The sequence below is a fragment of the Psittacula echo genome (assembly GCF_963264785.1).
Source record: "Psittacula echo genome assembly, chromosome: 1".
Taxonomy (NCBI): domain Eukaryota; kingdom Metazoa; phylum Chordata; class Aves; order Psittaciformes; family Psittacidae; genus Psittacula; species Psittacula echo.
The window spans coordinates 154,952,073-154,978,054 of record NC_137735.1 but is presented as its reverse complement, the minus strand read 5'-3'; the positions used below and the strand labels follow the sequence as shown (position 1 = coordinate 154,978,054).

The 25,982-nt window shown below is 37.3% G+C and overlaps 1 protein-coding gene across 8 annotated transcripts in view; it reads left to right on the top strand.

The window, feature by feature from the left end:
- The first annotated feature begins 6 nt into the window (after positions 1-6).
- The window catches only part of PPHLN1 (periphilin 1), a 68,989-nt gene continuing 43,013 nt past the window's right edge, over positions 7-25,982 (top strand). The window contains exons 1-6 of one of the 8 annotated variants that reach the window (XM_080614457.1): positions 419-1,032; positions 2,145-2,215; positions 5,268-5,315; positions 6,428-6,519; positions 9,929-10,108; positions 11,045-11,106. In XM_080614457.1, the coding sequence (XP_080470583.1) occupies position 5,315; positions 6,428-6,519; positions 9,929-10,108; positions 11,045-11,106 (335 nt within the window). In that variant the 5' untranslated portion in view covers positions 419-1,032; positions 2,145-2,215; positions 5,268-5,314. Of the gene's footprint in view, positions 2,216-5,267; positions 5,316-6,427; positions 6,520-9,928; positions 10,109-11,044; positions 11,107-25,982 lie in introns of all 8 variants that reach the window. The other 7 variants (XM_080614456.1, XM_080614460.1, XM_080614461.1 and 4 more) reach the window with 7 other exon arrangements.

The window sequence follows — 25,982 nt, the reverse complement described above, 5'->3', positions numbered from 1 at the left end:
AGCGAAGGGAGCTGCGTGCCGCGCCGCGGGAGGGAGAGGCGGGTGAGCGGGGTGCTGGGGTCGCGGTCCGTGCTCGTTGCTGCGGAGCTGCTGCCTGACCTCCCTCTTTCGCGGAGTGAACGTGACACTTTGCTGTGCTCAACGTGGGCCCCCGGTCCCTGGCAGCGGTTTGCCGCCCGGCTGTCCTGTGAGGCGTTGCGGGGCGCCCGGGGGCCTGTTCCTCCCTGTTCCCCGCAGTCGCGCTGCGGACACGTGCTCGGGTGGTTGCGGAAGCGTCGGTAAGGCCGCTCCTGGGGCTGGGGGGGCGGCCCGAAAGGACTTCGGGAGCTGCGTCCGGCTGCCCGCCCTGGTTCCTTATTCCCCTGTGTTTCTGGGAAGGCTGGGAACGTGGAAGTGGCGGGACGGGGCGGGGGGGGGGGGTGGTGGGTGTGGAACCATGAGGGAAAACCGCCCGTGGGCGGGGGTCGCTGCATGCCAACAGGAATGGCTTTTGTAAACGTTATCTTTTCACATTTTTTTAAATCCACAAGTGATTTTGGTTTTCAGTTTAATTTGTGGTTTTGTTTTGAAGGGAAAGATGATCCTGCTTGTGTGTACGCCCGAGAGTTAATTTAAACTTTAATAACTGGTGAGGAATGTTTGGAGGCTGTATAAACCACGTTGTAAATGCTTCCAGTGAGGTGTCTTGTGGGTATGAGGGTGCAGCATCAGTGTCTTTATACTTCTAGAAGGATAAACAAGACATAAGTGTGTCACTCAGCTGATTTCCTTAGAACTGCTAGAATAAGTCTTTAAACTTAGCTTAACAACAGGGTGTCTGTAGTAGATTTAAAGCCTTTATTAGTATTTAAACACTATCGGTGTGCTTTCCGTGGTTCTTCATTCTCATCCACATTTCTCTTTGCCCTGCATTAGTGTTTTCATGGGTAGTCTTAATAATTCTTTATCTGAGGTGTCTTGGACTTCAAGGGAACAAAGTCTCTGTCAGAACGACGCAAAGGGACGTGGAAACTCACCGAACCTGTGCAAGCAGTGAGTAGAGTCCAATACTATTATTTGGGTGAAATATTCAGAGTTGGTTGGTACTTCCAAGAGTAAATGTAGAAAGCATTGCAGTTTTGGTCTGTCATGGCAACAGAATGGTGAGCTGACATATTTTGTTGTCAATATGTTTGTGCTGCAAGATGGAAAGTCACATTGGAGGCAGTGATCCATGCAGTTATTTGCATTGACATTGCTAGCGTAGCAGTCCTATTTGAGCCTGGTAGAATATTCTTTTGGTACCATTGACACTGATGAAGGATGGGACGTTGGTAACTGCAGGTGTTCAGGTAAAGATAAGCACTAATACATCAGTCATTGTATTAATATAACCTCCAACTGATTGCCTTCATTTCTTTTGCTCCCAGTGATATATTAGAATGATGTGGTAAGAACACTGAACCAGTGGGATTGTAAATCCTCATCAGAGTGCTGCTGCTGCTGATAATTTCACTCAGTTTACACATTTGTGGCTTTTTTCCCCTTTTGAGGTGGGAGTTAATTTGACTTTTGTGTTCAGTGCTTCTTTAAATATTTTTTTCCTGTTTTTCCTTTTTTTTTTTTTTTTTTTTTTGGTCTGATTTTAAGTCAAATTATTGTGAACAGGTCAGGAAAGATTGGAAAAAAAGCCTCTTTCTTCAAGCTATTTCATACCTAGATTTGTTGCAGTAATGCTTCTAATTGCTTTTGAAAATCTTACAGCCTAACATTTGTTATTAGAAGGAGATGGATTCTCTTTGTATTCTTGTTTTTTTCGGTGCCCCCCTCAGAGTATTTTATGTACTGTCATGGTGGATTTCTCCCTTTGCTTTTCTGCTTTTTCATCTTACCGATAGAGGAGTATGTCTATTCAGTGTTTTCTGCCTGTCCCAAGTGTGGGGGGGAGGAAAAAGTTACCTGTTTGTTCCTCCAGACTCAGTTTTGTGTCTTGCTTCCTGTCTGGGTAAGAGATACTGGGATATCTTTGCAGCATTATTAAACAGAGATTCTAATTGTTGGAAGAAAAAGTGTTTTCTGCCTGTCTTTGTCCTCAAAGCAGCAACTGTTGCAAAATTGTCCGTGATATTTCTAAGCAGTTGCAATTCTCTGAGCATCTCTCCTAGGCGTTACTCATACAAAAGCATCTGAGCTTTTCAAAGCAGAGGGGAGACACAGCTGGCCTACATTTGTCAAGGTAACAATATAAAGCCAGATATATCCCAGTAGCATCAGAGATATGGTGACTGCCTGCCTCTGTGTTTAGAGCACAGCATCGGTTTTATGCTTTGTTCACACATGGCAAGATGTGAACATCTGGATTAGAAAGCTGAATGTTTTTGAAACAAAAATGTAGATCTGCAGAAGGCTGATAGCACACACTGAAAAATTGCGAATCCTGGAGAAGTAGCTATTTCTAGCCACGATGAAAACTGATGTCTTGAGTAAGTGTAAACAGACAAGAATTGTGAACAAAACATTGCAGAATACTGGGGTGCTTTTGCAAATGTGTCAGATTTTTCTTTAGCATATATTATTTAGGAAACAAAAGTAAAAAATGATTGATAGGTAAAGAAGATCCAGTTGTGCAAAAAAATCTAAAGTTTGAGTGACCCATGTAATCTGCTTGATGAAGAAACCACTTTTGTATTACATCAGTTATAGAGCACAGAACAAGATATATTGCTGAGATAATCAGAGCAAAGCCATTCTTGGCAGCTGGCCACTGCAGAGTAGCTTGTGCTGTGTTAATAGATTGGCTTCTGCATATGCTGGGGTGTCTTTATTTGAGGAAAATAAAGACCTTGCTTTAGGGAAAACCATCATCTCTGATCAAAAACAGAAAGAGGTTGTTTAAATTGATATAGCAAGTGATTGTATGTCACTATATTAAAGAAATATCAATTATCTTTGCTGTGTATACTAATATAAAATAGTTAATATGAGTGACAGTGGTGTTAGGTGTGAAACAAAAACTTAATGTTTTTTAATCTTTATCGTAAAACAACTTTTTACTGTGGGAACAGATGGATGTGATTACAGCATAGTAAACTTGAGGCTTGATCTCTTGAAACCTTGTTAATGGTATCTTCTCATACTAATCCTAGGAGTTCAGTCTTTTCATTGTTACTAAGGCTGGGTTAGGTCACACCATTTAAGAAATTGATTTTTTTTTTTTTTCCTTAGAAACAGATTAAATGTGCTCAAGGTCCTGCGAAATGCATGTTCCTCTGTTTTTTTCTTTCTTTTGGTATTTTCAAATGTATCCTTACTTTATGTCATTGGTCCATGTTGTTTAGTTTCCTCCTACTTTTTTTCCTTACCGGCATTTTGAGCAATGTGCTTTATGGTTGATTCTCTCTGGTTAATTTTCTTCATTTCACTCCCCTCAGTGCAAAGTATTCTCTTTTTCCACCTCCATGCTTACTACTTGTCTATATGCAATTGTGATTCTTTTTAATTCAGTCTGTTGACTTTTCTGATAGTGTATCTCTACTTTTTCTCCAGTTTATGCTTTTGTTTTGTCAAAATACCGGTGATAATATGTGCTAGTTTCAGCGAGGTGTGTCAACAGTGATAAAAATGAGAGTATTTGCAATGCTTTTTTCCAGCCTTGCTGCCTGATAACATAACAGAGCGTGTACCTGAATGTCAGTGCCTGGTGCCTGCTGCTGGTGGTTTGTGTTGGGATGTTGGAAGTGGCTTGACTGACAGAGCAGCAGGATGTGGAAGCTTGCACTCACTTCAGTGGCACTTCACTGAAGCATGTTGCTTTTTGAATATTGAGTTCAATTAACTATTTTAAGGAGCTGCTTCAGGCAGCAGGGTATGGACACTACTGTATATATCAAAAATGCCAAAAAAAACCACCCTGCTTAAAAACCTTATCTGAATCCAGCTTTGGATATTTGCTGTTGGTCGAAGAACTGAGTGAGGCTGGCCCTCAAGTACCACTGTCTGTGGGCATATGAGAACCGGGTGGGCTCCGGGGGAGGCTCAGGTGCTCTCCAGCCCTGAGCAGGAACGGACAGAAGCAATGGTCCACCTTGGGGCAAGGCTTGGGCATGAGGGACCAGTGGCAAAGGTTTTGAGAAGAAGCACATGATGCTGTGCCAGTGTAATGATTTGTCTTGCTTCAGTTAATTCTGTCCCCTGTCCCTGGTACATGTAACACACAGGAGGTTCCAGGTGCTGTTCCAGGTACAAAGAAGAGGACTGTGGGGACAGTGTGGGAGCGGGTAGAGTGATATGGGTGATACCACCCCATATCCCACGTAATTTCTGGTGATATGGGAAGGAGGGCACAGGGTTGGCCTAAGAACAGTTAATGCACGTGTAGCCCTTGATGTGAATTTTTAAGGCTTTCACAAAAGCTAAATGAAAAAAAGTTGAGGCATTTACTGTGAAAATGGCAGGAAGGTGCTCCTGATGGATATGCCTGACCAACAAATATAGCAGTGGTTTCAGAATTACTGGAGAGAGCAGGGACAGCAGACCCTCTAGCTTTTATCTTACCAAAACCAGGAACAACCAAACTCAACTGGTTTAGTCAGTTTTTGATTTATAGACCTGTGGCTACATCAGACTAGTGCAGTGTCTTGGTTATGGAACATACTTAGGTCAAGACTGTTATAAAATGGAACAATGTTTTAAGAAGATACTCTGGTTCATTTGTGCCACTGGTAGGGTCAAAATCTCTGGTCATGAAGGCTTAGAACGGTTGAGGAAAGAGCTACTTCATCAGGATTTACTATTACCAAAGGAAGAGCTTCTCTTAAGTCAAACTTTTCATTAGCCTCTCGTCACATGCAGCTGAGTCTTATTTTTTGTTCTTAATGGTATTCAAAGATAGCTAAATTCATATCAAGTGAATATATTAAATATTTTTCTGAGTGTTTTTAAGAAAGCAGGTATAGTAGTTTCTGAAAGCTTTTGCTAACAAATGGAAGGAAAACTGAGACTTGAGGTAGTAACTAAAAGATGATAAAAGGGAGAGAAAACTCTGGAATTTATTAGGAAAGTATTGTTTCTATAACAGTTTGTCATGGCAAGGTTTTTGATACTGGGAGTTCAGCTGAATAGTTCATATTCCTTGTTGAGTGTAGTGGGTTACTCTGTACTAATTCAGACAGATCATGGGGGGCAGTTGAAAGATTTTGATTTTAAATGCCTGGTTTACTTAAAAGAAAAAAATGCACTTATAAATATATATGCATATTTTGCTAACTTCCATTTCTTATTGTTTGTAGATAATTGAATGGATATTCAGAAGCAGAGTTGCTAAAACTGACAGAAAAGTAAGTATGTGAGGGTTTTGGTTTTGTTTGGTTTGGTTTTTGGGTTTTTTTGCCCCCTCACAAAAATACATATCTGAGGTAGTGCTACTTCTGTTGACAGTAAATAAACCCTTGTGTCATGTTGGTTCTTAACATCTGTAATAATATTTTTATATAACCTCATAAGTTAATATCCGGTGAAGTTTTTTTCTGTGAAAGTAGATAATGTTATTTCTTTTTCTGAATGTGCACTGCTGTTTCTTTTTCTTACTGATCATTTTTAATAGCTAGAACTACCTTTGTGAAGGGAAATGTCAAAAAATACAGTTCTAGCAATTTCTTTCCTATTTTCAGTGATTTATAGTATATAATTTGTCACCTTTTTCATAATCAGAAAGATTTCAGATCTTCAAGTTTGTTGTCTAACAGAGCATGACTAGAATCTCTTACGGCAATGGTTCTTTTCCACCTGTACTTAGTTACTAATCTTGATTTTGAAAGTCACCTTTCTTTGGAAAGAGGAATTTTTGTGTTCTGCTGGCTCCCAATTTAAACCAGGAAAAATCTGCATGTGAAGAATGCATTTCATTTACGTATTTAAAACATGGAGCTTTGTACTAACTGGGTGATGTGTTGTGTTTTAACCTCTTTCCAGATGGTTGAGATGATGAAATAATTTGAAGTTATTATATTATATAAAAATGTAGATATTCTTCAATCTAATAAATAGGAGTTGAACTCTTTCTAAAAAGAAGTCCTCTATTTTTAGCAGAGCAATATCAAAATTGCTATAAGGTATGTGTGTATGAATTTATATGTACACCTGGTATTTGCAATGTGCATATATTTCAATAGATCTGTTTATAGTACCTAAGTCCTGTAATTATCCTGATTATACCACACTAATTTCCAGTTTTTTGGTTGTTCTTGCATGTACTGTGAGTTCATTAGTTTCTGTAAATAGATAGACTCACTTTTAAAAGTGTTAATTAGAAAAATAAGTTTATGTACAGGGCTTGTGAATAATACATTATACTGGGAGAAGTCCAGGACCCTTTATTTCTATGCTTACTATCTTTTCTTCTGATTGTTATGAGTCTGGTTTTGGCTAATTGAATTTTTATTGCCTTTAGTGGCATATCGAAGAGATGAAATGTGGTCTGAAGGGAGATATGACTATGAAAGAGTTCCAAGAGAACGTCTGCCTCCAAGGATGCATCCTAATGTAAGTCTGTAGCATTTTTATTTAATATTATACTATACCTGTATGCCATGACTTGTACCATAAGGGCTGGATTTATGTACATATTTAAATTCCTAGTATACCCCAAGATCCGTTCTTTTTTCATTCATTTAAGCCAACAGTCTAGCAAATGCATTTGCAGAGATAATAGGTTGCCTACAAAATTAAACTTATCTGTTTGGTTTTGGGGATTATTGTTTTTTCAAATCTGTTGAAAATGTTTTAGAACATATGTATTGACTTTTTGATATGTGTAATTCTTTCTGTTATTAAACACAGGATTTTTAATAACTTCTGGAGAACCAAAGGCCATACTGTGTTGTATTTTTCCCTAGATTTTTTATTTATGTTAATGCATCTTTGAAGTGCTGCGAGATGGCAGAATGCCTACTTTCGGTATTGTTGTTGTCATCGATGCAGTTTTTATCATGATGCTTAAAGTATAGAAGGAAATGTTTATAAAAAATGTTGAAAATATACCCTTGCTAAAGAAGTTGTGTTTTGGAGCATTGTAAGGGAAATGCTTATCAAGAAGAGAGTTGATGGAAATCTACTTTATAGGCATGGAGACTTCCACTGTATGTTATGCTTGTAAAAGCAACTACAGAAGCTGTGCTTGCTGTGCTGTAGAATAACTTTTGAATGCTTTTAGAAAATCACTGTGCCAGGGTTGAGTGATTTATTTTTTTTTTGAGCTGTTACACCTTAAATAGATCATTAAGAATACTTTTTGGTATTTCTGTTTGCATGCTGTGCAATGTACATTTGGCAAAGTAAAATTTCAGGTACCTCTGCCTGTTTTCTGGCTTTTCTTTTAATTCTGAATGTTGGAATACTATCACAGCTGATTTAGCATACTTTCTGTGTTCCCTCTACCATACATTCAGCTTGTTGTTTTGGAAGCATGCCAGTGTTGATAATGTGGTAACTAATTACGTAGTCTTCTCTATTGAGTACTGTATTAGTGTTTAGCTACTCTGTGATGGTTTTATCTCTCTTTATAGGCAGCAGCAACATTTCTGCATTTTCAGCAAACTGGGAATCAGATAAGTTTGCATAGGAGATTTAGCTGCTTTTCCAAATTATTTATCATCAGCAATAGGACACAAGGAAAGGCAGAATATATTTTCACAGATTTTTTTTTTTAGTCAATGTTTGACTTGACTAACATTGATAATCTAACCATTGCAACAATGGCATTCCTAAATTCTTGCAGTCTTTCAAGCTGTCCAGGGAACAATGATGGCATATACGTTATGAAAATTCACAATTTGAAAGATGTTATGAGCTCATTTTGATGGGAGAATTAACTTGATATTTCAATGCTAACTTTATATTACATGCATTTGAAACTGGGGATGGAGGGACTAACTGAATACACTCATTTATCACAATCAATGCTGTCCATCTGCACCAAAACTATACCCTCAGTAGATGGGCAAACCAAGACATGGTGTCACTCTGCTTTACTGAAAGGTGGATATGAAGCTCCTTCTCATACAGCTCTGCTGATTCAAAATAGTTGGCAGGCAGTTTCTGTCCTTGTAAGCCTGTGCCATTTTATCTGTGTGCATGTATAGAGCTCTGACTTAATTTTGACTAGACAAGTAAAGTGGAATTAATTTATTCAATGTATGAATGTGCTTAGCATTTGCTGATAGGTTAGTTGGGGCATTACAATGGTACAGAACGAAGTATCTCTTACTTGAGAGAGCAAGAGAGTTGTCCTCATCTAATCTGGGTGCTAATTATATATCAAGTATAAATTGTAGTTGAAACACATGCTTTCAGATCCTGCTAAACAGCATGAAATTGCAAGCACTTAGCACAAGTAACCGTAAGTGGGTACACCTTGAGGTTTCATGTAACTAGCCTGTATGTCAGTATAGTTATGTGATGGGGACTTCTGGGTAATGTTTAAGCATGGAGCATCTTTATTTTAGCTTCAGAGCATGTCTCTGTAAGACACCAAACTCAGAAAAAGTATACACGTGGAGGATGTTCAGTGAGGCAAGGGTAGATGAAGCAGTGTGGCTGCGTATGAATGTGTATGTAATCTCTACTTTGCGTCAGTATGTCTGTAGGCTGGCTTTGGATTGCCCTCTAGTGAATTTGTTGGGATGGTCTCTGAACTCAGAGCTAACTAATTTTTGCATGATGCTATTTAGTAGTTTGTGAATTTTATGTTTTTTTTCGACAAAAACCTTTGGTGCATTAGATTTTGACTTCTACTGTTAAAAAAAGAAAAAATAGTTTAAGTATCTTTCCCCCCATACAAATTGCACGTTAATTCATGTATCTGCATTTATAGCTTGAGTTTTTAAGGCCCATAGAAAAATCATCTTGCTAGAGGAAGAAGACATTAAACATAAGATCTTGCATTCATGTTTTTGTTTGCGTTTTATTTGCAGTTGGCTTGTATAGTATTTGGTTCTAGAAAATTGAATTTGTTTCTTTTGCAACTGTGCAATTTACGTTTAATTAAACTTACAGAGGGGAAGTTCAGGTTAGATCTAAGGAAGAAGCTCTTTACTGTGAGGGTGGCGAGGCACTGGAAGAGGTTGCCCAAAGAAGTGGTAAATGCTCTGTCCCTGGCAGTGTTCAAGGCCAGGTTGGACAGAGCCTTGAGCAACACGGTCTAGTGTGAGGCATCCCTGTCCATGGCAGAGGGGTTGGAACTGGATGATAGGGCCAACCCTAAGCATTGTATAATTTATTTAATTGGTAAATGGTGCATGACATCTTATTTGAAGGAAATACAATAAATTAATTTTGCATTCTAGCAGAAAGCTATACAAAACTTGCATTAAAAGAAAACTTGAGTTTTAAAACTTTGTCACTTGAACCATATCGCCTACTGCATTGCATTGAGAAAGTGCTTATCTACTCAGATTAGCACCTAGATGTGAAGCAAGGACTGTCTTCTCTATAGTCTCCATAGTGTGGAGGATGTTATTGACATTAAGAAAATTGTTAGTACTTTTAAATGGGTTCTTTGTTTTGCAGGCATTACAGGTTTAATTTCTATTGAATTCCTAAGTTAATGTAAAAGGCTCTGAGGAATGTATGTAGCTAATGATTACAAAAATAAATTAGCTGATGCTACTACTTTAAACTTTGAAAAGAAATTTAAATCATGTTAAAAATTTTCCCTCTGTAATTGAACTTTTAATGCTTTAGGATTACATCTGAATGCTCTCCAATTAGATTTAGTAAATTATGCCACCACCAGACTGGCATGATTCTTATGTTGTTTGCTCCCCTGTGCTGTTTCAGCTTCAAGATTATTATAATGCCATATTTGGAAATAACATTGTGTTTTTACTTTGCGTATTCACTACAGATTTCCAGCCGTTAAAAGCAATATGATTTTGTTTGGTTTGTGGTTTAGGATAATTACCATAGAGTAGTAAACGTTGCACCCAAGAAGCCACCACTGCTTGAAAGACCTGGCGAAGGGAATTACAGTCGGTATAATGATTACGGTCACGCTGAGTACAGAGACTATGAAGAGGGTCGCAGTTTTGGCCATGATCGAAGAAGTGGCCCTCCACATCGAGGTGTACGTAAGGTGATTCTTCTTGCATGTTTATGATATTTGTCTTCTTGTTAATGCTTGAATATTGAACAATTAAAATAGTTTCAGACAGAGCATTGATGTTACTGCTGTTATCATAAACTGTAATAGAATTAATAGAAAAAACATCCAGGTTTTGACACTTAGTGCTTTTTTGCAGTTACTGTGCTTCTAAAATTCTTGTGATTGCATGGTAATACCTGTTTGCTGCTTCTTGTGATTCCTAGCTACTTTATTGACTTAGAAAAGAGCCTTTGTCTCACTCTGTGAGAAGCTCAGAGCCTGAAGTGGGAAAACAGAAGTGTCTGGAATTCCTCTCAGTAATGCAGTGCAAAGTTACCTGGACGAATAAAAGAATGATTGGAAAGTCTTTCTATTTAACAAGTGCTTGCACATGCAACTTGCTGAATATTGTGTACCTGTCCTTCTAATTCACCCAGTTGTTCACGTTTAATAATTCTGGCATGATGCTGAATGCATTTTTTTTATCCCCAGTAGCTACAGTTAAGTACAAAATTTATGGTCCCTTTGACAGATCATTTCTGTTGCTTCCTCCAATTCAGCTTTTTGAAATTCTGTAATTTCAAACTATGAGTGATAATTTACATGTCAGTGGGGAAATTTTTATTTAAAAATATGTATATGATTCTACATATTCATATGTCTATATACTTCTGTGTATGCAGTTGGAAATTTTTGTAGTTTTTGTTTCGTACAGTATTGCAAAGGTGTTCTCTTCAAGTATCGATAAAGAAAGAAAATAGGAGGAATGGGGTAGAGAGGAGCTTTATTGTGAATGACTAATACTTTCTTTTAGCTCATTAAATGCTTTGGTTTTGCAGTAAATAAGTACCATTTGGCAACCAACTGTACCTGACATCTGATATTAAGATACATGTCACACAGTTGTTTTGCATGTATATTTTCCAGGATGAATCAGGATACAGGTGGCCAAGGGATGATCATCCTCTAAGTCGGCAGCCTGAATACAGGTATTTTGTAAGACTTTACAGTACTGTTCTGCATAGACCGGGACTATTTAGGTAATTTTTGTTTGTTATCAAAACAGCTTGTAGAGCAGAAGAGTAAAATGGCAGGGATGTGGGAAAGGTCATCTGTTGAAGTAAAAGCTGATAGTGGAAAAGTGGTTTCTAGTTGTGTTGTTTGAACTGCAGATTAAATAAATGGTACGACGTGAAAGTCTCTATTTTAGTATTTGTTTAGTAAGGATAGGATAAGGAGGCATAATAATAGCATCTTTAGGTTGTTAGCCTGGGTCTTTAAATAATGTAGTGCATCTCCCTGATCAGACACAGTTTTTACGTGACTTCAGAGAATTTTTTGGTCTAGTATTTGCTTCTGTGACTGCAGTACCTTGGGGCCCCAGTACAGTGGAAGGATACCTGAACCTTTTTAAAGGCTGGTGGAGTGGATAATGGGATTGTGAAGTTTACCATAGCCTTTTTCTGACCTTCTCATTTTCTCAGCTGGACTGATGAGTAGATACTTCCATCATACATTTTATTAAGTCCTGTGAGCACTCCTTAGTCTGTACCTCACGTTCTCATCTATTAAATGTAAGGAATGGTATTAAACAGCATGGCTCTAATGTATGCATGCCTGCAATGATCGTTTGATGTGATAAATGAAGTGCACAGAAATGTTACACTCAAAATTTATGGGCAAGGATGAAACTCACCTTAAATATTCAAACAAGAATTTATTGTTAATATAACTGAAATATTAACAGCTTAGTCTATGAATGGCCGTACTTTCGTATGCTGTATCCTGTGTTTCCACTTCTCAAGGTGTTTATTATACCAGGCCTGTATTTCTATGTACTGACTCATGGTGTTCATCATAAATACCTCATTCTACATAGAATAACTCTTTGTTTATGTAAAACTGGTTGTACCGTACAGAGATCAACAAAAGTAAACCAAGTTAGTTATAGACACATGGTCAGTTAGAAAAATTACTGTTAAACCTGTACCAAGTTAAAAAATAAAAGACTTCAGGCAGGTCAGGAAAAGCTTGGACAGCAAACTTAACTTATGCTTGCTTACAGCCTCAGTCTTGAGGCCTTGCAGACTCAATATGAAGCTGTTAGTTGCAATGACAATGCAGCACTAAGCAATTGCAGCAGATACCTATTCCTGTGAATGTGATGATTTAGACATAGCATAGCAAGGTTATTACATAACCTCACCGTTAAAAAAATCCTTCATATACCATAAGGTTCTCTGTCCACTAAGCTTCTCTCAAAATTGCATTCTTGCAGCTGGAAACAATAGTAAAGGATTTTGAAAAGTAGTGTCAAAATTCTTTCATCTTTTCCTTCCACTTCAGAAGAATCAGAATTAGTTAAAACTGGGGGGGGGGTGGGGTGGGGTGCAGACGATGGTGAAGACGGTACCAGGTCGTTTCTTTTACACAGAACAAGAGTGGCACCCAGTGGTCAAAACGATTGCCTGAAATGCGTTCTGATTTTTTCCATTTAAAATGTGAGGATAAAATGTCAGCTTGTTTTCCTGAAGGCTTTAAAAATGTATTGTGTGACCAGTGATAGTCCTATCTGAGTCTTGATATTTCAGAATATGTAAGTATTCTGAGGCTGCAATAACTGCAGTAATAACACTGTGGAAGAACCTGTAAAGGTACTTGGTTCAGATGAGAGTATGGGAATGTATTTGCAATTGAATGAAGCCCTACTGATTTCTTATATAAATATTCATTAGTATGTCAGAAGTCTGATTGTACCGAAGAGTGCAGGAATAGTGAATAGCCTTGGATGTAAAATCCAGTGATCAAACTGCTAAGCACTTGTAGCATTACATGCTTTGTAATAAACTTAATTATGATTTTGTGCATATTGCTCGCTATTGAGCTGTGTAAGGGATCTCAACAGAGGAAACTGAAGTACGGTAATTGGTACATGTTGTCTCTGGTGGTGAAAATACTGATTACTTTCTATTTCAAATACATTTGCAGTATAAAACATGAGATTAAAAATGGTTACATGTGAAAATGCTTTCTCTTTGGATATGATGAAAGTTATTTGGGTTAAGTTTTTCTGGAGTATATATAAATTTATCTTTTTTTTTTTTTAAGTCGTAAAAGGAGATATAAGATTATTTAACCAGAAGAACATTTTAAAAAATTGCATGGAACATGGCTGAAACATAGTGCAAAGTTAGATTTGTGAAGTTAAAGACACTCGGGAGATTTGTAAAGTTAATGGGTTTTCGTAGGCAGTACCGTGGCTATAAATTCTAAAAAGAATAGCTCTTTTATTGACATAAATAATCCGTTTTCTTGAGTATTTTCAAAAACTGATTCAGCAGCTAAACGTGCTGTAAGTTGTTTTCAATAAGATGTTCAGCAGCTCCTCTTTAGCATTAATCCTTCACACTTTCCTGCTTCGATTTTTGGCAACTGTCAAAAAGTAGTTTCTCATATCTCACTCTTTCCATTTTTGTTCCCCCTGTCATTCTTTGGAATGCTGAATAAACATCACTTGAGTTTCTCCCAAAACTGCTTATCTCCAGATATCAAAAACCCTTAAATGATACAGAATTGGGGATGTGTGAAAGTTTCCTATGTTGAATAAAGCGGCTGTTAGGGATTTTTAAACACTGTGGATTTTTTTTGTTTGTTTGATCTTGTTTTATGTTGCTGCTGTTTCTTTTGTGGATTTTTTTAAGCTGCTTGTCTTTTCCTTAAAAATACTTACTTAGCAGTTGTGTAGCTGTGGCTTGAGCTGCTATGTGCCCACTGACCAGCAGCAGTTCTCTGAGAGTGACAGGAGGATTGCTGAAGATCTACCACTTAGCTTAGTTGTCTTTCTTTTCTTGCCTGCTTTCGGTTAAACAAATGCTGTTGGAGAGGGCCTTGAGCAACCTGGTCTAGTGGGAGGTATCCCTGCACATGGCAAGGGGATTGGAACTAGATGATCTTAAGGTCCTTTCTAACCCAAACTATTCTGTGATTCTTAGGGAGTTGTGCTCTAGTTTCTAAGCTGCTGTTCTTTGCCAGTAGTCTATCACTGAGCAGAGTATTACTGATCCTTCTGCTCTTTTCTGGACCATTCCGTTTTTGTGAGTTGTTAGCCCTGTTTAATGCTATGCTCAGGGAACAGCTGTCGTCGTGACCATGGCTTCTGGATGGTAATATATTTTATCGGATGGTAATATATTTTATTTGTAAAAAAATAAAATAATTCAGAAGATGTGCAGGGCATAGATTTCAAAATGAGTTTCCAGCCCTTTTTCTCTCATTCTGATGTAAGGGATTCTGATGGTAATTGTGTAACCTGTATAACAGTTATAGTGTGGCTTGAAGTGCTTCTTGCTTTGAGCGTATTTGGCATACATAAAGAATTGTACATCAAAGCGGAAGCTCTTAGTTTAGAGAACAGAGGATTTTCTGCACACATTATGACAGTTTTGATGCTTTGCTTACTGATGCTATAAGAATTGTGAAACTTTGAAATTATGAGAGGAGTAGAGATCAAATAATACATTCTTTGTACATTTATCTTTTCTAATGCTGATCACTTCCGGGGATGTGTTACTATTTGTCTTTAGTGATACATCAAACTTATTTAGTCGAAGCACTCAAATTATGTTATGCATATCAGATTTTTTGAAAAGTTATGGAGACCTGGGCTGTTACATGTTGAAGAACTCCAATTTTGTGGTACTTCTGTACGGGCGTCGTAGCAGTGGATTTTTCACACAAGTTCTTTTTTACAAAGTAGGATGAACAGTGTGAAATGCTTTAGAAGATTGTTAGCTGCTGTTCGCTTTAGTCATGCCAAATTTTAATCGTTTTGCGTGCACCGAGCATTACTTCATTCTTTTTTTTTTTTTTTTTTCAGCCAAACTTTGTTCGTAAGATGTGAAATATGTGAAACTTGGCAACTTGAGATGAGCAAGACTCATCTTCAAAGGGAAGTTACAAAATAACGCACTTGTAAATCCAAGCTATACAGACATTAAATTTGATCCTTAAATTTATCTGAGGTCCAGATTTTTGTAAAAATAAGGATTGCCGTGTTTGTAGACAAAGTGCTCTGCATCAGTAGTAAAGTTGGTTCATATAACATAGACTCCTGAGAAGTGGCTCATGTAGGACATTTCTTATTTCTTCTCTCAAGTTGTTGATAAAAAATGAGTTTTTTTAATGAAGAAAACTTACTGCTACTATGTGTGGTTTTTTTTTATTGGGGATGGTTGGTTTTTTTCCCTATGTCCTTCATGAAATTAAGAAGTAGTCTTAGTCAAGTCTTTTAATACTGCATTTGTATATATAAAACAAATTCTGCTCATCTGTGGAGTGCACAGGAAATATTTTGTAATAAGTAGAAATAATAAAGTAATTTTGATTCTAGAAATAAAACTGACAAAAATGTTGAAATTTAATTTTAAACAATTGGTGGTCTGTGAACAGCTAAGATTGATCAGTGAGTTATAGTTTGTTTTGGAAATCTTTTAAATCAATGGCACATTTTATATGGCATTCTGAACATTATCTTGCAGTTACATCTTTAGGGTCCTAAAGCTAAATATACCCCAGTTTTTGTAGATGCATGAACTTTCACACTGAGATTGTGTTTACCAAAGACCATGGAGAAAATTGGTAGCAAGGTGGGGCATTAAAGCCAGGCAGTTGTGGCTTTCTGATCTCTGCTTTAAGTACCCTTCCATTTGGTGATTAACCCTTGCAGGTGCAATACGTGATGACAGGATGTTTCTAGATGAGTGGTCTGAAGATTTTAAATTTAGAAGAAAATTGCTATTTGGCAAGAATGGTTATTTTGAACAAAAACCATTGATGAAAGAGTCTCCAGATAGAGTCAGTGACCCTTAACTTCTTCTTTCAGTAAAGCAGGATTTAATATTGAGAGTTCAGATGTGTCATAGGCCAAGGCAGTTATCTTTACGTTATCACTGTGCAATCACTTTTGAATTACAGGGGATAGTTTGTTTCTTGGGTTTTTTTTCTCCCTGTTTTTTCTTTAACGAATGAAACAGTGAACCTGTTTAAATATTTTATGCTCATTTAAAGCAGAATATTATATTGTGGGAGGTCTTCAGGCTTTGGATTTAAACTCTCTTACAATGTAAACTGGTCTTTGTCTTGCTTACAGAAGAGAAATGTAGCCAAAGGGATTTATGAGATGGTGCTAAAAATGTACGTAAGTCTGCTGTTCTGTTGCAGTATTTCACAGGTCTTAAGGGACACCATACAAGAAGCTCATTCTTTATTAAAAAACCTGTGTGGAGGGAAATAAATATGGCAGTCACCCAAAGTAAATGGTCTTGCTTTTGACAGAGATTGATAAGCAGAGTTCTAATCATATTCATTAGCACATGCCTTTTCCTTTTAATAAATAAATAAAATCACTGCCAGAACATTGAACCTCTCAGGTATTCACACGAACTGCTAAAGTAACTTGTTTATTCATATACGAAATTACTGTTTCCTTATAGTAGGTCATTGTGGTAGATTCATTATACCTGTCTACAACTCCAGGCAAAGACTTGTCTACTGAAATCTTTAGTTCAGAAGACCCATTGTATTAGTCTGCTAGGTAAATTAGTTTACCTTGGCTTATGATGTTTAGGGGGGGTAAAGGGAAGACTTAAAACTTTTTGGAACAAGATAATAGGTAATAGATAACTTAAAAGTTGATTCCGGTTTACACTAAGTAATGACTTCTTGATACGCTTCATGTCTTATGCAGCAGTCTTACTGATTCAGTAGTTGCAACATTTTTTTTGAGAGCTGTTTTCTGCTCACCACCTCTAGCTCTTTTGTGCTTGGGACAACCAGTTTGTTTGCAAACTGAGATTTATGTTTTATAATTTGAGTTTTGTTGCTTGGACAAAATTTTATACGTCTAATAGTATTACGAATGCTTTGGGTTCCTTTAGACCATGGCTTTTTATTTTGAGTGGAGTCTAAGAACTCGAATCTTCTCATGCAGATACCACTTAGCATTTTAAAACTGCCCTGTGCTGATGACTGTGTATAGTTAAGAACAGGTCAGAACTGTCCACTGTTGCAGGTCAAGGCAGTTGACAGTAAAAAGGTTTCAATTCAGGTAAGTCTAAGTTTGTTGCCATGATGAATCTCTTTCCTCTGTTTAACTTAGAACCCAGAGGCTTAAAATGTGTGAGCACTGGCTGTTTTCTTACCAAAAATATTATGTCAAACTGAGTTTCTGCTGTTACTAATGTTGGTGGGACCCGCTGTGTTTGCATCTGGAATTATACAGAAGCTTCATTCAAAGCAAGACTGCTGTCACTACACTTCTGAAATGTTTGTCACTTGAGAGAATGGGGAGAAAAGGAGATGTTGGTGCCGAAGCTTTCAATTGTAGATTTTTTTAAACTTTTTTTGGCCCCCACAATGTACTGTAAAAATATGGGGAGGAGGTAAAAATGTCTCTTATTTTCAACTGTATTTTTTTGCATGTTTCAGCTAATTGTGGGATTATTCTGTAAGATGAATGTTGCTTTCACTGGCAGGTAGTTGTAGTTGTTAAATGATTGCTTTTAATTTTAAAATATTTTAATTTGCATAACGATTGATTGTGACCTTTATTGAAGGCCTATTTTCTGTTTCTTTGCAGAATTTCTCATTGCAATTCTAAACCATGTTTGCTTTCAAAAATTACTTGCTGATAATTTTGTTCATTCTGCATAGTCTTGCAGAACTCTGATTTGATTGCAGTTTCCATCTCTGGTTGAGGGGAAGGAGTTTAAAGTAATAAATTTATGTATTGAGTATGGATGTATTGATCATTTGATTTCTTTTTCTCTTGTTCATTTCTCCTGATGAGCTTCTGAGGTCAGTGCCAATATTTCTGCCATTCAGCCAGGACCCTGGAACCTCCTGCAGGAGTCTAAGCTGGTGGGAGACTCCTTTGATTGTCGTTGATTACAGAGAGTTCTGGCCATTCTGTTTCATTTCGGAATGATGTCGTGAAGGCTTTGTTTTTCTAATGAAAACATTTCAAAGTTTCTTATATATGGAAATTGTCAAATTACCAGAACTTCCCACTACCTGATTTTTTTTTTCCTGCTGAGCCTGTAAATATACAGCCTCATGCAGTAGAGCTTACCCTTTATATGAAGTGTAAATTGGTTCTAAACCTTGATTTTTAACTCCTAAGAGCCGTAAGAGAAAATTGGGTATGCTTGTTTTTGAAAAGGATGATTGCAAATAGGTAATTTCAGTCTGATTCTGTGTGTATGATATTGTGCTTATACTTGAAATATTTCAGTTATGTTTAAGTATGTTCTCTATGTTGTGACTCTAAAGGTTGACTAAAGACAGGTAGTTAGAATCTTCCTAAAGAATGTTTTGATCATCTTAAAAACCCAGTCTGAATTATTGTTGAATAAGAAACAGCTAGGTAGTAAATTGGTTTGTAGGTATTTATTTGACTAGAATTACAATGAAGACAGCAGATTTGGTAACTAAAAACCTGGAAGTTCTCATCATCGCAGTTCTCAACTGCTCTCGTGTCTTTATTCAACTTGCTTTTGATCCAAAGCTATGTTATGTTTTAAGGTTTTGTGGCTGTTAGAGTGTATAACTATTTCCCACTTCAGTTTTTGTAAGGTTGTAAATTGTCAAATGAGATTGGTGTCATCATTATATTTTTTAACAATGGTTATTGTGCGAGAATTGTTTACTACAGCTGTTAGTATGTTACGGTATGCGTGTAAGGAAAAATTCAGTAGTGTGTACGAACTCAGTTGTATTTTATAATATCGGTTTGTTGCTTAAAACTAAATCACATTTTGAGAAAAGATGTTTATGCTAATAAACTGTAAGGAAATTCTCTGTTTACAATATATGATAGGGCAGCATGCCTGAAGATAAGATTACATACCTTTACACTGTAAGGTCTTGGCTAACATCTCACTTTAACGAAGACTTTAAAAAGCAAGCTTGTCTGATCCCATCTTATGGCTAACATTATAATCAGGATATAGATGGTATCAAACTAGCAAGTTAATGCTGTATTGGGAAATAATGAGGTAAACTCCCATGGGTATCACTTGATTAATCTGGAAAAGTTTCCTAACAAATACGTTGAAAACCAGCTAGGTACTGAGAGACACTGGGGAGGGAAAGAGAGGGGAGTCTCCCTTCTATCCAGACAACTACTGTTAAGATGGCATCTAACTAAATCATCTCAACCACCAACCAATAAATTGGCTTAATGAATGTAGTCATGGCTTTCTCAGAGTGGGGAATATTGTCACAGAGGACTTGTACATAATTTCCCTTAGGAAAATAAATTCTTCATGGAACCTAATTCTTCTAGAAGCTTAAGTTCCAAGGACTTGTTTGTTGTATTTTGAATGCACTAAACATTTCAGGGAATTTAATTCCCATTGCGGGAGGGTGGGAATGATAGGATACAGTAGAGAGGGACAAATTTGGTGTTATTTTCAGTATAGGCATCCTTTTGTTAAGCATTTTGCTACAAAGAGAAGATTTTTGATATGCCATTTCTACCTACTGCTGCATTTGAGTGTGCTATTATCTACATCTGAGGAAAAGTTAATCAATACAGCAATTGCATAATTCATGCCATTGGTATTATTTTTGAAAGGTGATGCTATTTTTGCATGCTAACAAATGATTCTTAATGTTAGTCTTGACATTTATTCCTGATACATATTTGCATATCCTCACAAAGGTTCTTTTCCTTGTATACAAAGCTTTATAGTATTAGTTTGTGACTTGGTAACAAATGCTTTCGTCCAAGTGGAACTGAATATTGATGCCATGACATGTAACGGAGTTGTCAATATACTGAGGAAGTGCCTTTCTCTTCTGAAATCTGACTTATAACAGTTCCATGGGTTAAAAGAAGTCCTACCTTATACCTAGTCTAGTATGCCTAATTATTTTTTGGAAATAATGTTTAAGAGTGTGTTTATGCAATTTGGAAGCGGAATTGAAGAGGTATTCTAATGTGTTGACTTACAGAATAGTTTGGGTTGGAAAGGACCTTTTAAAGGCCATCTAGTCCAACCCCTGTGCAATGAGCAGGGACGTCTTCAACTAGATCGGGTTGCCCAGAACTACATCCAGCCTGGCTTTGAATGGTTGCACGGATGGGGAATCTGCCACCTCTCTGGGCAACCTGCTCCAGTGTTTCACCACCCTCATCATAAAAAAAACCTAATTCCTTATATTGAGCCTGAATCTCCCCTCTTTCAGTTTAAAACCATTGCCCCTAGTCCTATTGCAGCAGGCCCTGCTAAAAAGTCTTGTCACTTTCTTATAAGCCCCATTTAGGTATTGAAAGTTGCAGTAGGGTCTCCCTAGAGTCTTCCCTTCTCTAGGCTGAACAACCCCAGCTCTCTCAGTCTGTCCTCAGAGAAGAGGTGCTCCAGCCCTCTGAGCGTTTTCCTGTCCCTCTGCTGGACGTGCTCCAACAGGTCCGTGTTTTTCTTGTGCTGAGGACTCCAGCACTGAAAGCAGTACTCCAGGTGGGGTCTCACCAGGGGGAATAGAGGGGCAAACCAACTCAGGTTTCATGAGGTAGTAAGCTTAGTATGTATTCTACAACTTGATCTTACTAGTTGCATTTTTTTGGAAGAATTTTGAGCAAGGATTATCTAAGATTATGTTAACAGAGGAGATTGAAGTGATAAGCAATGCATCATCTTCTTCAAGTACTCTTCAGTTACTGTTTTATTCCTTACTAAAACTTATTTCTGCTAAATAGTGTTCTGTTTAAAAATGTATCTTTGAATCTGCCTTTATTACTTACAGCCAGAATATTGTGCTTTCAATGTTGCTTAGTTATGTATGTATATTATTTTTAGGGAAAAAATACTACTTCTTTGAGTCTTAATGATGGTGACTTTACTATAAAATTCTGTCAAGGGACCTATTTTTTTAATAATAAATAAATGTTGTGAATGCAGTAAGGGGATAGATATTACTACAGTAAAAACTGTATTTCCACAGCAGTTTAAACCTAGCTAAGCTAGTTTCAGGTCTTTCCCTCTCCCTGTTACTGTTTCGGGTGTTTGTACTCTTCAGTGAGCTGCTCCTGCTTGCTAACCCACTGCAATCAATTAAATAATTATCTACCAGTTTGGTTGCCTGAGAGAAAATATCAATGCCAGATAAATGCCATTGCCATGGACAGGAAATATGGATTCAAGGAAGGTTGAGAGGGTTAGGATTGTAGCAGCATCAGTTTAGATCAGTTGATTTCTCGTGAAGCTACGCCTTGAAGTTACCTGTTATTAAATCACTAAAATATCTGAAGGCATACCATAGTTGCAAAAGGATTTTTAATAAATAATTGCCTGAGTAGCATGGCTTGTCTCTGTGTCACATAGATTCAGGAAAGTGATACTTGTAATATATAGGAAATGGCATTAAAAACAAGCAATATTAGTGTATATTATAGTGATTGTAAACTGTAATTGAAGTGAAGGGAGAAAGCAAACTGGAAAAAAAAAGATAAAGTTACATGGCTGAATAATTTATAGGAGGAAATGGGAAATGTCTGTCTTGGGGCTTTCTGATTTTGAGCAAACGACTTACTTGACAGGAAGGAATAAGCTCAAATACAGGAAAAAAAAAACCATGATTTTTTTTCTTCATATATATAAAATGTCTTGAGAAATCCAGAAGGAGAGGTAGTTTGCTAACTTTTATTTAAATGTGGAAGTTTGTGTAACTATTACAAAACTTTGAAGTATAAGCAAATGAAACTTACTGACCTGATTGCTTATATCTCTGTTTAAGAATAAAAATATAGCTATTTGTGGAGAGTTTTTCTGATACAGAGAAAGATGGAGTGTTTTTCTGATTTATAGATCTCATTACGGGATTTGGAAAAAGAAGAAAACTGAATATATTGTGTGTCAATATAAGATATTAGTGCTTACAAACCTGTTCCACAACTCACTCTTTCGTTTTGCAGATTTTTATTGATAGTGTTAGAAAGTCAGCGACAAGGGTTGATCAAATCAAGTATATGCTACTACTACAGTACACTACTTGTTGTTTTCTCTTAATGGAAGTGAACTAACAGCATTCCGCGGCATACAGATGAGAAGCCTGAAGAGCTCATATTTCATGGTTTCTGGGATCTTCTATTTAAAAATTTGAAAGATAGCCTTTGGGAAAAAGCATTATAGCTTGCTGAACATAAAATCCACTCGTGCACCTAAAAATACAGTGCAAAAATACTTCCTTCTTTCATTAGACAAATGCTTGCCTACATTGAATTGCTTGGCAAGCGCTGACTGTGAAGCAAAAATCAAAACAAACCCAAAAGCCCCAAATAAAATCCACAAACAACCCCCCAAACCGGACAAAACAACCCCACCAAATCCACCACCTTCCCCCCCAACTCTCCTCCTCCACCTTCTTTTGTTTAGACATTTGGCAATTTAAAGTTGTGTGACTCTATAAACAGCACGTATTTTTCTCCACAGTTTCATGTCATTTCCCACACTGATTTAGAAGGTCTTTTAATAAATAAACTTCTTTATGAAGTTTTGCTACTTGTTACTTGTGTTTCATAGTATGTTACTGTCCACAAATGCTTGTTCTTGGTACCTTTACGTCCGCTTTGGGTGATACTTGGGAATTTTTTTCATCTCTCACGCCACCAACCCCACATTCCGTGGTACCACAGGGAAACTTGAAAAAGTTCTTTCCCATGTGCTGGTCTCAGTGCCTGAGGCAGGATGACATTAAATGTGCAAGCACCTGTTTAGGAAGGTCTGTCCAGTTAGAACTTTCTCTAGAACAGTAGGGATGATGAGTTATCTCTGGTCTGTTATGGTATTGGGGCAGGGGGGTATGGGTATGTGAAGATGCAGCATTGTGCTTCCTGTCTTCCTTCTAATTTTAAGCTTGTATATTGAGATACAAGATTTGAACGGTTTCCATTTTGAATTAAGTCTGTTTAGGAACGGATTCAGTTGCTGCTACATTGAGAATCCTATTCTTCAAGCTAGTTATCTGAACTGCTTGACTTCTGAGATGATACGCTGCTCAGAAAGTTGAGCGTTTCAGATCTGGCCCAACAGCAGTGTATGTCAGTAAATATTTTATCAGTTAAATTCTCTGCTGTTGTAATTGTTGTAGCTGTTAACAGAAACTGTAACTTAGTCCATCACTTTAAGCAAATACGTATTCTGGAGCTTTAGACCTATGATTTATTTTCTGTTGTAGAGAAATTGCAGGGACTTGCTTTCAAAAAGAAGCCAAGATCACATGCATTTGAATGCAATTGTTTTGTCTAATTTGCTCTTCATTTTTCTAATTAATATATTTTGTCTTTATTCTTCATACCGTTGTAGCAAGCTGGTTTTGCTTAATTCTTTGGAACTTAAATCTGTGTTTTCCTGGCCTCTAACTCTTTTATTTGTTTCTTGATCTTCTGTCCTTACCTGTATGCTTGACCTTAGTTTCTCTGTGTCAGATAATAAAGAGCTTGAGTTTAAATATACTTTCATTTTGCAGGTTTATATTCCTGCAAGTCTAATAAAGTACATTATTGATGACAGTAGGAAAGAAGGTACTCTTTACTAAGGATAAAGAGCAGTGTAATCTGATTTCTGGTTTCAATTGAAGTGCATAGCTTTACTATTCAGTTAAAGGACATAGAGGCATTCTTTTCTAATGTATGATATTCAAGTTGTCTTAGATTTTATTCCCTGATCTGTCATAATATCCCGAGGTGGATGGGGAGGTGAGTTTAGTAGCTTTTATATTGAGTGAGCTGGACAAATAGCATCAGTGGGGAGTTTTGGTGTTTGCAGATGATGATTTAAGCGGTACTACGTGCAACATAAATATCATGAGGCATTTATGTGTTTTTAATTTTTGTTGTACATTTGGTGTGTTGTGCTACCCTTCTCTACATGAGTTACCAGTATTTTGCAATGCTTATTTCCTTTTGCCTTCATGCAGAAAGCTCCTAATAAGATTGCGTTGTCTAGCCCTAATTACATTAATTTCGTTTAAAACAAATGCAGATACCATTTACCAGTACTACAGGTACTTGCTTAGTCATAAAATGTTGAAAACCAGTTGTAAGAAATCTGTCATCATTTCAAACATTCAAATGAAAGCCAATGGAACTAGATGCAATTAGTTTTATCTCCAGTGGTGTAACTCACTGTATTGTTTTAGCTTATGATAAATCATCATAAAGGTCTTTGAACAATAACGAGATTATCGTAAGTCTGTGAAGCAGAACTAAAGAGTAAATTGTTGGTTTGTTGCACGGACATACTGGGTACTTGGAAAGAAAGGGAATGGAATGAGTTCTGGGAGAGAGGATGGTGGCTGTAATCTTCAACCACCTACATTTACTTTGAAGATATTAAAAGGAGAGGTGTTTCTTGACTTTTTGTATTTGCTTTTCGGATGTTTAAGACAGCAAATCATTTGAGAAACTTTGAGGTCAGGGTGTAGTACACTTTATTAAAGTTTTCCACATCATCTGAATCATGTTGCTAGCTCTGTCAGCCCCTGCAGTGTCCTGACAGGCAGGCAAGAGGCTTTATTTTTCTTTCACTCTTCCTCCTCCTTCCCCTTGCCTGTGTGTTGTGAGACAGGGGAAGTGTATTGAGTTAAGAAGCATGGTTCAAATCTTCTCTTTTTCCTCTCTTTGCACTGAAGTCTCATGTCTTGGGAGATATATATAATTTCCTCTATTTATAAAATAGTGTGAGTTACTTTTAGGCAAGGCTAGTAATCAAGCCCAAGCCTATAAATGGAATGTCTAACCCCTTTGACACCAGTAATAATCTTTCTCAGGTGGAAGGGGTCACATAAACTTACTTCTCTGTTGACTATTTATCTAGGTGATAAACTGTGCTCACTTGTGAGTTACTGAAAGAACCTACAGTTTCTGCTCCACAGCGGTACACTGTAGAGTTGCTAATCTGTTCGATGCAGTATCAGAAGTGTGAGTTATGTCCTCTGTGGCTGGACCACATCGTAGATTAATGTTTTAACTGAAAAGATGGATGTCTGTATTGGGATGTAGAAGTCCAAGAGAATGCTAAGCATATAGTATTGTACCCCATTGCCCAGTAGCATGAATTCAATGAGAGTAAACTGAGATTCCTCTTGCAAACAAAATTTCTTCCGGTATTGCATATGATGTGCTTTCATGTTCCCAAGTACACCTCCATTGTCAGGCATTTCACATCTGCCAAGTAGTTTAATTTTGCCTTTATGTATTCTTAAAACGCAAACTGTTATACTGGTTTGTGTTAGTCTTTGTTTGACGTAGCTTAAGCTGTACCACTCCCTTTTGTAAATGAGAAGGCTTCCACTCTCAGTTTCCCCCCAGCATTGCTACTTAATGGTTTGCAGGCCTTAAAATGGCAGGGAGGGGTGAGAACAGAAGTACTTGGTGTGGTACTGGTAGCTTAGGAAAGATGGTGTCTCTGATCCTTTGGCAACTGTAAATCTGTGTTGTATTCCCTTGGTCTCCTGCTATGCAGAAGGCTGTACCTTTGTTCTGTATTTGTGTTTTTCCCTCCAAGAAACTGGAACTTGGTTAGCAGTGATAACTGTTAGGCTTGTGTTCTTCCCTCAGCTGCCCTTTGTGGATGGTATATCAGGATATGGCTGGTTAGTTATAAAATTTCAGGAGCTCATCCAAGATTATCAGCTTCAGTGAGAACTTAATGGTCAAGATTTGTGGAGGTTAAACATTCTAATGCTTCCTGTTACAATACTGCCGAGAGAATTATATTGCGCTTTTGGGACTAAGTGCGAGATATGAATATGAAATATAAAGAGAAGAGGGATCCTATATGAAAGCAATTAATCCTGTATTTTT